Source organism: Candoia aspera, chromosome 5 (assembly GCF_035149785.1).
Source record: "Candoia aspera isolate rCanAsp1 chromosome 5, rCanAsp1.hap2, whole genome shotgun sequence".
Classification (NCBI taxonomy): Eukaryota; Metazoa; Chordata; class Lepidosauria; order Squamata; family Boidae; genus Candoia; species Candoia aspera.
Window position 1 is genome coordinate 40,888,713 of NC_086157.1, and position 15,863 is coordinate 40,904,575.

At 46.2% G+C, this 15,863-nt stretch overlaps 2 protein-coding genes across 2 annotated transcripts in view; both read right to left on the minus strand.

Moving 5' to 3' along the window:
• LOC134498783 (arylsulfatase H-like) overlaps positions 1–15,863 on the minus strand; it is a 76,599-nt gene that overhangs the window by 42,755 nt on the left and 17,981 nt on the right. The gene's annotated exons all lie outside the window — the stretch shown is intronic.
• LOC134498785 (arylsulfatase H-like) overlaps positions 1–15,863 on the minus strand; it is a 28,974-nt gene that overhangs the window by 1,684 nt on the left and 11,427 nt on the right. The window contains exons 5-8 of the mRNA XM_063305062.1: positions 7,289–7,703; positions 4,276–4,412; positions 2,450–2,584; positions 446–608 (exon numbers count right to left, since the gene is read on the minus strand). Of these exons, the coding sequence (XP_063161132.1) occupies positions 446–608; positions 2,450–2,584; positions 4,276–4,412; positions 7,289–7,703 (850 nt within the window). The remainder of the gene's footprint in view (positions 1–445; positions 609–2,449; positions 2,585–4,275; positions 4,413–7,288; positions 7,704–15,863) is intronic.

The following is a 15,863-nucleotide window of genomic DNA, read 5'->3' on the forward strand; positions in this document are numbered from 1 at the left end:
TGTTTAACTAATAGAAAGGGATTAACTTTTTATATGCGTTCATATCTGTGTTGAAGAAGGTCAGAACTCACCTGTGTTTTTATGTTTTCTATCTGTTCTTGCACTGTTTTAGTTTTTCTTGTTTCCTTTTAGTCTTGTATTCTATCTGTTCTATACTCTATAGCTTGTATTTTAATTATACTTTGAAAAAATTAATATAGCTTTAATAAAAAAGAACAAAATTATAATACTGCAGATTTTGGTCACAATGATACATCATCACTCAGAACAATGCTATATAGAGACATGGATGTACCATTAAAGGGAAGAATATGGATTTAAGTGCATAGAGTATAACATGCTAACTTAATGGCTGATGAAAATAATAAAGATTACAATTTTGCACAATTTTTTTCTTAGCTAAAATTGAATACTTCTCAATAACTTTTAGAGCAGTACCTTATACCTGTCTTGTGGCACTGATGCCCCAGCCAAATGAGCCACTGTGGGGTAAATATCCATCAGGCTTGTGGGTTCATCAAGAACAGTATCAGCAGCGATCTTTCCTGGCCATCTAACTATTCCAGGCACACGGATTCCTCCTTCCCAGCCACCCATGCCCTTTCCACCTGCAGTGGAGTTAAAATGCATCATTAAATCTTAAATTGAAATTACCATCTTAACAACATTTTTCCATTCAGCTGTTTAATGCATTAATAATAAAGCATAGATCCCAAGGACAGCTGAAAAAGGAAGGGAAGTGACACCACTAGATCCAATCTCCTTGAATATGAAGGCCTCTGCAGACACAGACCAATGAAAGTTTCCTCTCTGATAAGATGTTGGCAATTGTTATCTGCAATGGGGTATACCTGTGTAATTCAACTATAAGATCTGATTCTTTATGCTTCTCTCTTTTTTTGTTATTATGCGGGGCCATTTCTGAATAGGACCAAGCCTTCTTCCTTTTACCAGCTGAACATATATTAATACAGAAGTTGCTTATACTGTGTCAGAACATTGGTTCACCTAACTCCACCCAACACTGATTAGTAACCTACTAATTAATCACAGAAATAAACATCAGACTGAGAAAGACTAAAAAGGATCTAATCCCAATGTGATATACAGTAACCTCAAACATATTGCTGAAGAATATACATCGAAGGCTGAGGTTCAAAACAGATTGAAAGACCTGGACCTTGAGGGTACAGTGTTTGAGCAATTGTGGGAATATGCTAAATGATTGTAAAAAAAGAAGCTGGAAAACACATAACCAGAAACAGTGAGAAACAAAGGATATTCTGTCTGTCAAATAAAGCCAGAGGAATAGCTACAGAAAGAAGACTGGTGAAAATCTGAGGAGATCTTGGAAAAGTCAGAGAGCTTAATGCAAACTTCCAACAGCAGTGTCATAACAAACAAGCATAAAAAGATTTTTATGATGGAACACAATGTTAACCAAAGATGGAAGGAATACACAAAAGTCTGAACAAGGCCAACTCAGATGACTCTGCATTTGAGAGAAAAGAATTTCAGGACAAATCAATAGTTAGAAGGGCTATAAACCAACTGGCAAATAGGAGAGCCCCAGGGGTACATGAAATCTCCATAGAGCTGTTAAAGAAGGCCAGTTGGAAACAACAAAGATCATGACAGCCCTCTGCCAACAAATATGGGGAAAAAAAAATCCAGGACAAAGACTGGAAGACATACATCTATATCCCTATCTCTAAAAGGGGAGATTTAAAGGAATGCTTTAATCACAGGACAATAGCCCTAACAACACATTGCAGCAAAAGAGATTCAGAGAAGAATAACAATGGGCAAAACCAGACTGGGGATCTGTATAAACTCTGAAAGAATTTGACATTTCAATTAAGACAAAAGTTAGAATGAATGATTCATTCACTGGTTTTCCCTATTATTATGTACAGATGTGAGAGATGAATTCTTCAAAAGTGCAAAGAAAAAGATTGACTCCTTTGAAATATGGTGCTGATGGAAGCTACTTCACATTCCTTGGACAACCAAGAAGACTAAATGTCCAGTACTAGAAAAACCTGAATGTCATTGGAACAAGGAATATGAAACAAAACCGATCATACTTTGGACACATCATGAGGGCTGATGCATCTGCAGAAAAGATGATAATACTGGGCAAGATAGACAGGAGAAGAAAAGGGGGCCAACAGCACATGAGGGGCATAATTGAAGCATTGGAAGCTACAATTAAGTACCTGCAAGAATTGGGTAAAGTCACAAGGAGAGCACAGTTTGGAGAGCTTTTATTCATAGAAGCACCAGGAGTTGGCTATTACTTGATGGAACGTATCAATATTTTACAGGGAAATTTCAAAATACTGTAAAGTTTCCTACCTGTCTCTGAATTATTTTTAAATAAGTACTTTACTTTAATAATACTTGATCCATCTGTGATGAAAGTTCTGCAGCCCACACTGAGTCTTACCTTTGAATATACCATTCCAGCCACCCAGCCGTTCACCCCATTGCACAACCTCTCTTCTTCCTCCATTATCTGAAGTAAAGTAAGTAACAGTGCTATTCTTCAAGCCCTCTTTGTCAAGAGAATCAAGAATTTCTCCTGCAGAGTTAAAAAAAATACAATAATTTATTATCAACTAGAAGATATAACAGTAACATTAATATTTGAACATATAAAAAGAATATGCCATTAGCTACTGTACATATCATGAAGCTGATTTTCAGCTTTTATTAATTCTAAAATAAACATGGAGGGTGTTCAGCTGTTTTGTTCCTGAAATGCATTTCTCACATGGGGTAAAAAAAAAAAAGGAGTGGGGAACAGTTGCCAGTAAGTACCAATAAGGGTCCCATTTTTAACCCTTGCATGTGAAAATCAAAATTGCTTGTTTAACCTTCCATCCCCACTAATGAATTTCCCTACAAGCAAAAAGGACATGTTATCTGCGTGGTATATGTTAGCTTTACTACCAGATCATAAACATACATATTGTACATTCACAAGGTGATTTAAATGCACATAAAATAACCCTCAGTCCTAAAATCACAAAATGAATTTTTCTCTGTTTCACAGTTAAAAGAAATTAAGGGAACTGCTTTCCACCTATCAAGACACAGTGAACCCTTTTTCTTCTCTGATTCTATAGACCGCTATACAAAATTTGGCTTCATGTATGTTTCTGGGTGATATTAAACAAACAAACAAGTAAACAAACAAACAAACCATTTGTGTGACAACTTGGTAGCACCAGGAAGACATCAGGAAGAAGTGGGACAATGAAAGAATGGAAGATATGTTCTATTGCTTCAGCATATCCCATGCTGCAAGAACAACTGTCATCATTTTTTTCCCCTACTATTTCCCAAATAGTGTTCATCTTAGACCCCATCCTACCTGGACCAGCAGACTGCCACATCACCCAAGTACAAAAAAACACTAGCTGTTTGTCTGCAGTCTTAGGTGATAGAGATGCTGATCATTCATTTATTCAACTAAGGAGTTTATACAAAGGTTAAACAAAGTTGGGCCAAAAGATACCTTTGTTTTCCACTTTCCAAGGTTGTATAAGAGGCAGATGTTTCCTCTATCTTACTTTTACGGTAATGTTGTGATTAGTGCAACCAGGTGCTAATGACTCAGATGTCCCAATTCTTCCCAGAGTTTAGGCTTTGGGACTGAATTAAAGCAGCTTTAAAATCAATAAATACCAGACAAAGGGAACCTCCAGGGATACTGGCATGTCTCAGACATTGGGTTGATCTATAATTGATCCTACTCTTCAGATACTGCCTGTTATTCAGATAGTAGCTTTTCTCCTTTATCTACTACTGTAATATCCAGTGCAAAGGTTTGTCATACAGTCAGCCGATGGTGTTTTAGAGAGAATAGAAGGGTAATTGGCTGGATCTGCTATATTTCCTTTCTTAAGTATGATAAATGCAGTATACAGTTTGATATCAGTAGACCATAGAATATGAAGCATGCAGCTTCTAATATATATGTTTCCTGCTATTTTTCTTCCCATTTGTTCTGCAAAAACTAGATTTAGCTATATTTTGTAAGCTTGAAAGGAAAGTTGATGAGAATATATGGAAGATTATACAAAAGACTTTCTGTCAGGCAAAAATTCTTAAAGAAACTCATATATAGAAGAGGGATTCATATATTTTGTTCCCAATTATTTGCAGATAAGATACAAAACTAAAAACTATTGAAGATATTGAGGATGTTGAAGATCAATAAAAAAGAAAAGGTCTCTATGAAAGTTATTAACAGTTTTAATTACTGACCAACCATCCAATCCATCTCCTCAACATTGTCTCCATATAAACCATGCTTGCTTCTTCCATGGAACAGATCAGTGCTATAACATGGTGTGTGGACATGTAAGAATGAAACAATAAGAAGGAATGGTCTTTCTTTGTTTCTGGAAAAAAAAACATGATAAAACAAATTATCCCACTGTTTTCTTCCCATTAAAGGTATGTCATTTAGCCAAGTGGAATTAATAGATGATCAGAGAAATTTGAACACTGTTATATGACATCAAACCCAAATGCTACAATTTCTACTGTGGCCTATGTTACTATAAACACATCAGTTGATGTACAATAAAAATTATTAGGAAGGCCTAATAAACCCACCCTTGTGCATTTCAATTTTAGCAAAAACAGCTCCATTATAGTCTTCTAAAAATGTAGTTAAGAGGAAAAGATTACAGTTAGGGGTCTTGTTAGCCAAGTATAATTTGAGCACTAAATATACAGCCTAATTCTGAGTGTGTTCAGGCAAAAATAAGCCCTGCTATATTCAGTAAAGTTTACTGTCTAGTATTTAGTGCTCAAGTTTCCTGGCAGGAAAAATGACCAGGATCACTTGTAATTTGGGCATTGCAGTTTTTGTGTCCAAGGACAACATTCAGATCGGGAGTTGCTTCTCTGTGCCCTAAAGTGGTAGGCTATGATTGCATGTTACAACAGCCATCTTGACTTTTTGGACCCACCCTCCCGGCACCATTGAAAATTACATTAGTCTTATTAAAAGCATATATGAAACGCAAGAAAAGTAGAAAATAGAGTGTATACAGAAATGTGCTTATTCAGGATCATGATTACAAGCTCTCAGAACATTTAAAAAATTCAGTTTTACAAAGGGAGTTACAACAGGGACTTTTCAGTACACTAAGACTAATTTTGAATTTTATATTCAGCTGGTAGCCAAAAAACTGATCTATTAATCATGAAATTGTAGAAGTTACCAAAGAATATAACTCCAAGCATTGCCATCAAAACAGCTTGTATAATATTTTGTAGGGCTGTGGGCTCAAAATTTAGCCCCTGGCATGAACTTAAAAGATAATTATTTAAGAAGATTTATGCCATGTCCTTTCAATATAAACCCAATAGTGAGGGCTGTTTAGAAAAGACTAATCATAATTACAGAGTTATGCATAATATACCTGAAACGTTTAGGGCACGCAAAGCTTAGACTAAGCATTAATTGTTCTGGTTACTGATGTTGGTTTAAACTAAATTTGTGCAATGCTTAATTTATGACTACATGTGGATGGATATGATTATAGGTCTCCATAACTTGCCCAGGGAAAGTGCAAGATAAAGTTATATTTCAGATTCAAATTAATCCTTACTACAGATGTAGATAAACATCCCTGGTCATATGAACACCTTTGACCAATGTATCTGTAAAGCTCTCAGATCCTCAACATTATAGCAAAACTGCACTCAGTGTCTGGAAACAACCACATGATATTAGTGTATGGTGGTAATTAGAGACCCTTTTATATTTTTGAAAATATTTTATATTTTTGAAGGTAATTTTTACACCATTTTTGCACCATTGATAACAGAAGCTTCAAATAAAACATATAATTACTGAACAGTGCAAAACATTCAAATTAGAAACTATATCAAAACAGTCACACCAACAGAACATTCATGTTCTGTCGGCTTTATCTGAACTTGGGACAAAACATACTGATATTATCTTGTCCTTGAAACAAAATGGGGCCATTTCCACCAACACTGAATGTGATGATTGGCAATTTGGTTTGCCAGTCATTACTGTTTTCTTCCCTTGAATTGTTTGCAGCCTAAGCAGTACAGCAACAGGGACTGGGTCCAGGGACATCTGCAGGATGATGGGTGAAGGGTCAAGATGCTGGCGTGTGTGACAGCAGTCTTGCCTCTTTTTTGCAGGTGTCGCACATATGTTGTGCATGTGTGGTGGACACCTTCTTGGCTTTTTTTGCTCTTCTCCAGTGGAGGACCTTAACTAGTTCCACTGTACTGCTATAGGCTGAAACTGGATGGGAAGATGAAGAAACGGAGCGTGGAAGAAAAGCAGCAGTGAATAAGCATATTCTCTGTACAAATATTCTGGCTCTAGGATGCTGCATCTCCATTTAGAAGGGATTCCGGATGGCTGATCTTAAGCATAAGCACTGACAAAGGCCTTCAGCTGTCTGCCTAATAATGAGTGTACTGCCTTTTTAATTGTTTACTCCTTTGCTATGGGGGAATTAGCATTCATGGGCTGCACTGTGTTTTGCTCTGCATTGTCCTTCCTTTTGATACAATTGTCTAAATGGGGTAAAATAGCAAGTGTTTATGCATGTACCACGTGCATTACACAAGGGTCGCTAATGCAATTGAGATTGGCAGGTTGTAAGATGTAACTGAACAGACGATATAATTGTTTGTTGAGCTTTAATCTGGGGTGCAGTGAGTACTATATACAGAACATAGACTCTGTCTTATCAAAGTTAGGATTTCAGGAACATGCTAAAAATGCAAAGACTAGGGCAGTTTGTTAAGTATTGCTGCTTGAAAAGTATGGCATTATTAGTATAGGGTTTTGTGGTTATTCATGTTATTCGTGGAACTATTTTAAGCACCTTATTTTGTAGCCGACCCTGTTAAAAATGTGTGCAGAAATCAAACAAGAAGACCTGTATGTGTCAGTGCATAAAAACAAACAAGAGAAAAACCTAAGACCACTGGTTCTGTTGCTGTTCTTGGGTAGCAGTGTCATTTTTTTAAAAAAATAATCACCCTAGACAATGTTAGATAAATTGAGTAGTTGCGATTATTTAATATGGATATTTGTGGTCCTGAGGTGAAATACAAGGGGCAGGGTACTTATTGCAAGACAATCAACAGTTCCCAGTGCTGAAAGCTGGACACATTTTGAGTTTTGTTCCACATGGAACACAGAAAATAACATCAAGCACATGTTCCATATTGCGGGAATATTCTACTGAAGTTGGATAATTTAATTAGTTACCTTTCAATAAATGAGACAGCTTCCCTCACTATCCTGAAAGCCATATCCTCTAGTTTCAGTGGTTGTTGAACGATTTCATGATTTCTGAGTATCAGACAGTTCCAGGATTTCATAATTAAATAATAGGTAAAATTGTAGGTGATATAGAGAATGCCACACAACATAATGAAGAAAACTATGTTCCATTTCAAAGAAACCAAACCAATAATCTTTCCAATCAGAAGAGTAAACAACAAAAGGGCAACTATTTGAGAATAAATTGCAAGATTGTTTAATCCAAGCTCAGAATAGTCCCAGTTTAGGCAGTCATTCACAAGAGTAAAAGGATCACCATAGTAATAATCAAAGCCATTGCTTAAAGGATGGTAGCAATGGTCATTTTGAGATTCACAGTTCAAACCCTGGTGCCATTTTCCTGAAAATATAAACAGAGAAGGGGTTCTTAAACAGATTTGCAAAAATAGATTCAACATTTATGTAAAAGGATTAATAATCAATTTGATAATCCTTTACTAGCAGGACACACACTCAAAAGGGAATAAATAATATAGTGAAGTGCTAAAATGGAGAACATTTGTGGAAATACCATTCCTAGCATCTATAGCTAATACAGCCAATTCTGAATGATACTGACAACTGAAGTTCAGCAACATCAAGAGGGATCCACGCTCTCCAGCCCTGGTGTAAGTCAGTTCAGATCCAGGTAGAAATCCTACTGAGTTTCATGGGATTTTTTTCCCATAGGTGAACATGCCCAGCATTGTGTCCAGTTATAAAAGAGTTATTTGACTTCTATTAAATAAAGGGAAACCATATATCCTGACTTTTCAACTCTTGACCCTCATGTAGTCTTCATTTTAATTTTCTTAACAGAAAAACTATCCAAAAGAGAATTAAGAGTCATATATGATAAGATGACAAAGACTTCATAAAAAACAGATGGATGACGTGCACTAATTATAAAGGAAACATATCAAAGCCGAGCCAGTCTAACATTAGGCCAGCAGGGGAGCTATTTCTCACAGCAGATCTGGATACTGTGAAAGGGTAGTGTCATGTTCCTCATTTCAATGTTCTGTTAACATCGTAACGTTTCACATGTCCAACTGTACCTCCGTGTATACTAAGCTTGATCATTGCTGGTACTTTTCCATTCATGCTCTATTCTTTGTTTGGGAACTTTGGAATGTATGTTTGGGTTTGCACTCCTATTCAAGGTTACTTTCCCAGGCGCATGTAACGGTTGCTAGCACCTGGGAGGGGGGTGGTTGCTGACGAGCGCTTGGGGCGGGACGGGCTGGGAAGCAAGGCTTTTAAGTTTGTATTTGGCGCGCTTTTGCTCATTCTCAGCTTTCTTTGTATTTTGCATACTATTCCTTTAATAAACCAGTTATCTTTAAGCCCGAGCTTGTGAGACTGAGTATTTGGGATTAGGCAACCATTACAGGTAGTAACTTGTCTTATATTCTACTATAGTTGTATTCTTGCTGCTAGAAATGAAGACAGAAGCTTATAAAATATTATGCCTAAATAGGTATAATATAAAGTAGCTAGCTTTAATATGCATTTTGCTTTTGGGTCAGTAAGATATTTACTACTTTGCCTTGATCAATCTGATAGAGATAGATGATATAGATATAGATATAGATATAGATAGATAGATAGATAGATAGATAGATAGATAGATAGATAGATAGATAGTGTCATGCGCTGCCTACCTCTGAATAACACTCAGACACTGGTTTGCGGATCAGGCTCTGGTTTATTTGCAGGGCAGGTACAGCGTTGGTAGAAAAAAGCTGAGAGTGACAGGAGCGCGCCGGTGCGGGGTTTAAATACCCCGCGCCGGTCAGCGCCCCCTCGCTCACGGTCACGTCACTCCCCTTTGTCCAATACGTTGCCCTGCCGGTGGGTGAGGGTTTCCGGGATCGCCCATCATCAGGTTTCCCATTCCTCTGCTGATTGCTTTCAGCTGGGCGATCCCCGTTGTATTGCCGCTGATGGCTTGGGTGGCTCCGTGATCCGTTTAGCTATTGTTTGTTAGCCGTTAGTCGTTGTGGGTTGATGGCTACTTATCTTGTACCCCTTCACCTATTTCCTTGTCATTGTCATGTGTGCCATTGCGCTGATGACTTTAGCTCAACGGCACTCATGACATACTGCCCCCTTTTCGAATAGTGTTCTCCCCCGGTTTTCTGGGTTTTCCCCGTGGAGCTGTCAAAACGCCACATTTTTTTTTTTTTTTTTCAAAGTTCCCGCCGGAGTAGTTGTCGCCCCTCCCTTTGCTCCTCCCTCTACCACGTGCCTTCCCAGGGTGTGTCCATGGTGCGCATGCTCGGGTCCTGACCTGGCGTGCGCATGCTCCAGCCACACCCTGTTTGTTTGGCTCAGTTCGGCGAGGCGAGAGGCATGGCTGGTCGGGTGCTTCTCAGCTCCAGGTAGGGCCCTTCTTTTTCTTATTTAAAGTGCGTCGCCTTTGTTGTGTCTCCTGGGCGTTGCCCCCAGGTTGCCCTGTTGACTTGCTTGCCACTCCCCCGCGGCCGGGGGGCGGGGGGAGGGTGCTGGCGAACGTTTGTCACCACCCCGTGGGCCCGGGGCGGGGGGAGTGAGTCCCGGGGGGGGGAAGGTCCACCCAAGTCGCGGGCTTGGGGGGGGGCCTTTCCCTTGGGGCACGGGAGGCGGGGGGGGGGCCTGCGGAGGGGGGGTTTGGTTTTGCTGACCTTGGTTGCGGTTTGTCGGGGTATGCCCGGTGAAATGCTCTGGTCAGGTCAGGCGCGTTAACGTTGTGCGCCGCCACCCATTCCGGGTGGGGGAAGTGTTTCCACCTGACCAGATAGTGTAGAGTTCCTCGTTGCTTGCGGGAGTCGAGAATGTCCCTTATCTCGAAGTGGTGTTGCCCGTCGATCATTACCGGTGCGGGCTGTGGCGTGCTTGGGTGCCATCGGGAGGTGGTTGCCGGTTTCAGGAGGCTGGTGTGGAACACCGGGTGGAGTCTCCGGAGGTTGTGTGGCAGGTCCAAGCGTATTGCTACCGGGTTCACTATTTGCGTGACTCGGAACGGCCCGATGTACTTAGGCCCCAGTTTTTTCGAGGGTTGGGTTGACTTTAGGAACTTGGTGGATAGATAGGCCATATCCCCCGCCTGGAACGTCGGTTGTTGGCGCCGGTGCTTGTCGGCCTGCTCTTTGTAGGCAGCCTGTGCATCCTTCAGCGCCGCCGTGATTACTGGCCATGCTTCCGCGATCTTCCGTCCCCAGTCGCTAGCGTCCACCTGGGGTTCCGGGGGTTGAGGTAGCTCCGGTATGGGGACGAAGTCGCGCCCCGAGACTACTTCGAACGGAGTTTTCCCCGTGCTCGTGTGGACGGCGTTGTTGTATGCGACTTCGGCGAACGGGAGCAGTTCAGCCCAGTCGTCTTGGTGGTAGTTAGTATATGATCGTATAAATTGCTCTAAGGTGGCATTAAGAACCTCAGTGGCTCCGTCCGTCTGAGGGTGCCAAGCCGTAGATAGGGCCTGTTGGGTCCCCGTCAGCTTCAGGAAGGCCCGCCAGAATTTGGAGGTGAACTGTGTGCCCCTGTCGGTCACCACACGTGCGGGACATCCGTGTAGCCTGTACACGTGGATGAGGAAGAGTTTGGCTAGCTGTTGTGAGGATGGGACCGACGTGCAGGGGATGAAGTGGGCCTGCTTTGAGAAGTAGTCCTTCACCACCCAAATGGCCGTTTTCTTCTGGCTGGGTGGGAGGTCCACTATAAAATCCATAGAGATTTCCTCCCATGGGCGGGAGGGTTCTGCCACCCGTTGCAATAGCCCCGCGGGTTTGCCTGGTGCCCGTTTGGCCCTAGCGCACGTTGGGCAGGACGCCACGTAGGTTTTTACGTCTCGCCTGAGCGCGGGCCACCAGAATTGACGCCGTGTTAGGTGTAGGGTCTTGAGGAACCCAAAGTGTCCCGCTTGCTTGGCATCGTGTGACCTATGCAAGATCGCCTGGCGTTGCGAGTCCGGGACGTAGATTCTGCCTTCCCCCCATGCCAGGTCTTGTGCCATCGTTACCTTGTCGGGGTTTGCCAGGAACCAGGGGTCGGTTTTGAGGGCGGCGGCGAGGTCCGTGCGCATTCCCCCTGGTAGTTGCGGTTGGCTTCTTTCCGTCGCCGGTTGTCCCGCCGTCGGCTGCGCCGTAGAGTCGAGCTGCCTCCGTGCGCCGCTTCGGGTGGTCACGGCCATCCCCAGTTGCGAGGCGGATAGGACCGTCCCAATGGTGTCTGGGGCGGGCTCTTCGTCTTGGGGCAGTCGGGAGAGGGCGTCGGCCAGGAAGTTCTTCTTGCCCGGCATGAACTTCAGCTGGAAATCAAAGCGGCTGAAGAATTGGGCCCATCGGACCTGTTTTGGGCTAAGGCGTCTAGGCGTTCGTAGGGCCTCGAGGTTCCGGTGGTCCGTCCAGACCTCGAATGGTTGGGTGGCTCCCTCGAGTAGGTGTCGCCATGTCTCTAGTGCCGATTTCACCGCGAAGGCTTCTTTCTCCCAGACGTGCCATCGCCTCTCTGTCTCGGAGAACTTCCTTGACAGGTAGGCGCATGGTTTCAGGAGTCCCGTGGGGTCTTTCTGTAGCAGGATGGCTCCCAGGGAGAAGTCTGAGGCGTCGGCTTGGACCACGAACGGCCGTTCTGGGTCCGGGTGCGCGAGGATTGGCTCCGTAGTGAACAGCGCTTTCAGCTTGTCGAATGCGGTCTGGCACGCGGGAGTCCAATTCAGCACTGTGCCTGGGTTCTTGGCGCGTCGGGTGTCCCCCACCCCTTTGGTTTTGAGGAGGTCCGTTAAGGGGAGGGCTATCTCAGCGAACCCCCGGGCGAATGACCTGTAGAAATTCGCGAATCCGAGGAAGCTCTGTAGTTGCCGTCTGTTGCGGGGCCGCTCCCAGTTTAGCACCGCTTCGACTTTTGCGGGGTCCATTTCGATGCCGTCCCCGGAGATTCGATACCCCAGATAGTCTAGGCGCTCTTTGTGAAACTCGCACTTTGTAGGCTTTGCATAGAGCTGCGCCCTTCTGAGCTTGTCGAGGACTTGCCTGACTAGGGTTACATGTTCCTCGTGCGTTTTTGTGTAAATAAGGACGTCGTCGATGTAGACCAGGACCCCTTTAAACAGATGTTCATGCAGTACCTCATTGATGAGCTGCATGAACACCCCAGGGGCCCCCGCGAGTCCGAAGGGCAGTACCTTGTACTGGAAAGCGCCTAGGGGGCAGTTAAACGCCGTCTTCCATTCGTCCCCCTCCCTGATTCGGATGCGATAGTACGCCTCGCGAAGGTCCAATTTGGAAAAGACTTTGCCCGTGGACAGGTGGGCGAGCATGTCCTTCACCAGGGGTAAGGGGTATTTGTTGGACAGGGAAGCCGCGTTTAGGCCCCGGTAGTCGGTGCAGAGCTGGAGGGTCCCGTCTTTCTTCTCCCGGAATAAGACGGGGGCTCCGACCGGTGAGCATGCTGGCTCTATGAATCCCCTGTCTAGATTTTTATCGATGAACTCCCGGAGGGTTGCCATCTCCTTCGGGGTCATTGAATAGATTTTTGGTCTAGGTAAGGGGACGTCGGGCAGTAGGTCGATCCGGCAATCCGTCTTGCGGTGGGGGGGTAGTTGGTCAGCCTCTGCCTCTCCGAAGACATCGGAGAAGTCGGCGTATTGTTCTGGTAGGTCTGCTGTGGTGGCGGCGTTGTCTTGTGTGGTCGCCTCCGCTCGTCCTACCGTGGGGTGGCTTCTGCCCGCTGGAACTGGTGCTCGATACTCGCCGTCGCCGAATGTGAAGGTGCGGGTCTCCCAGTTGATCCGCGGGTTGTTTGTCGCGAGCCATGGCATCCCCAGGACTGCAATGGGCCGTCCGATGTGCGTGACTACGAACGATGTGCGCTCGGTGTGAGTGCCCATTTGCAGGGTGACCGGCTCGGTTTGTAGCGTGGCTGGTTTCCCTCCCGCTGTAGAGCCGTCCAGCTGGTGGAATGCCAGCGGCGTGGGGAGGGGGAAGCAGCGGAGTTCGAGTTTGGCGACTAGGTCGGGGTGGATGAGGTTTTTTGAGCACCCCGAGTCCACTAGTGCCGCGGCCGTGGTGGCTCCGTTGCTGGCAGAGAGTTGAATTGCTGCCAATATTACGGGGCTTTCGTCATTTCGTTGAGGTGGTCCGCGTTGCTGTCCCACCGCCTGCCTCGCCACGCGTCTCAGGGCAAGCGGGGAGCATTTCCCGCCGGCTGGTCGGGGTCTGTATTGTCCTCTTCCCCCCAGTAAGCGTCCCAGCCCTCTTCCGGTGTCGCTGTGGCCACGGTCATTCGGCGGTGAGGAGGCGGCCCCGGGTTGGGTGGTTTGGGGCTAATTTTCGGAGTGGGTTTGGGCGCGCTGGTCGGCGGTCGGTTGGCGAAGCAATCCGCCGTCTTGTGCCCTAATTTGCCACACCTCCCGCAGGGCTCCCGGTTGAACTTCTTTTTTGGGTATATGGGGCCGGCCATCCCCCCGTGTGGTGCGGGTACCTTTTTCCCGGCATAGTTTGTGTCTTCCGTGGTTGTCATGAGGAAGGTGCGGTGCGCGTGTTCGGCTTTCCCCGCGAGGTGGATCCACCCGTGTAACATTTCTGGGTCGTCGCGGTAGAGGGCCCATTGGAGAACGTCGCGGTTGAGCCCCCTTTTGAACATTTCCAGCAGGGTGGTCTCGGACCAGTCGCTGACCTTCCCCGCGAGGGCTTTGAACTCCAGGGCGTAGTCAGGGACCGTGCGTGTGCCCTGTTTAAGTCTTTGGAGTGCGCTTTTCGCCCGTACTTTGGCTAGGGGGTCTTCGAAGTAGTTTTTCATCTCTTTGATGAAAGCGGGGAAGGTGGCGAGGGCGGGGGAGCTGGACTTGTACAGTTGGACGTACCAGTCCGCCGCCCTGTCTTGGAGTTTGATCGCCACGGCGGCGATCTTGTCGGCCTCGGAGTCATAGGAGTGTCCGTGCCTCCCCATGAACTCCCTAGCGTTGGTCACGAAAAACGAGAGTTTTGTGGGGGTCCCATCGAAGAAGATGGGGAAGTCCTTTGGGGCCCGGGCGTTTTGTGCGGCCCCGCCTCTCGCTTCCCGGGGTGTGGTGTCGGCCGCCTGTGCCGTCTGCTGGTCCTCCGCTGGCCCGTGTGGGTTCGGTGCTTCGCTCGGGGTATGGGCTTGTGCGGGGACGTCGTTGGGTGGCGCGGGGGGCATAAGCGCCTGGAGCATGGTCCGGAGTTCCGTCAGTTGAGCCCGCATGGCCGCGAGTTCAGCTCGTGCCTCCTCGTCCACAGCCCGCGCCGCCGCTGGGGCCGGTTCCGTTGGCGCGTCCTCGGGGGTGGGTTGCCGGCGGGGTTCATCGTCCCTCTGCCGCGGGTCCGCTTCCTCCGCCGTCTGATGGGTGTCTCCGTCGTCCTCCTCCGTGTTGAGCGCCGTGGGGCTGTCGCTCCACGCCCGTTGCTGGGGTGCGATGTGGGGCGCGGGGTCCTCCGCTGGTTTCGGAAGTCGTGCTGCTCCCTCCCGCGGTCGGGTTGCCTCCGTCGCTATCTCCCCTTGGGGTTGGAGCTGAGGCTCGGGTCAGGTGGGGTGGGCGTCCATGGCTCCGGGAGTCCGCGGCGCCTCTGGCCTTGGTCGGTCCTCCTCTGTCTCTTGCCGCGCGGCTCGCCCTCCTTGCCCGCGCCGTTCCGGCCTCATCTTGCTGGTCTTCTCGCCGTCTACTCCTCCCGCGGCTCGTTGTCGTCCGGTGGGGCTCGGCGAGGCTGAGTTTATGACTCTCAGCTTTATGTCATGCGCTGCCTACCTCTGAATAACACTCAGACACTGGTTTGCGGATCAGGCTCTGGTTTATTTGCAGGGCAGGTACAGCGTTGGTAGAAAAAAGCTGAGAGTGACAGGAGCGCGCCGGTGCGGGGTTTAAATACCCCGCGCCGGTCAGCGCCCCCTCGCTCACGGTCACGTCACTCCCCTTTGTCCAATACGTTGCCCTGCCGGTGGGTGAGGGTTTCCGGGATCGCCCATCATCAGGTTTCCCATTCCTCTGCTGATTGCTTTCAGCTGGGCGATCCCCGTTGTATTGCCGCTGATGGCTTGGGTGGCTCCGTGATCCGTTTAGCTATTGTTTGTTAGCCGTTAGTCGTTGTGGGTTGATGGCTACTTATCTTGTACCCCTTCACCTATTTCCTTGTCATTGTCATGTGTGCCATTGCGCTGATGACTTTAGCTCAACGGCACTCATGACAGATAGATAGATAGATTTGAATCTAGTTTCTAGATAGCACTGTCCAGTTGCTATCAAATTCCAGGGATACAGAAGAGTATCTAAAGTCAGCTTTTCAGGGCCAGGGTATGTAATTAATAACCAAATACACATACTGATGTGTTTTATACTTTCAAATAGGAAGGGTAAAAGCTGTAATGGTCCAAAGAAATATAACTTGTTGCTATTAAACTTCTGTGGAAAAACAGAACTGGGTAACTTGTTGCATCCTGAAATGTTATTCCTTCACTTGGAAAACTTGGGGAAAGGAATTAAAATCTGAATTGTAGTCAGCCCCCAAAACCTGACATTATCAAC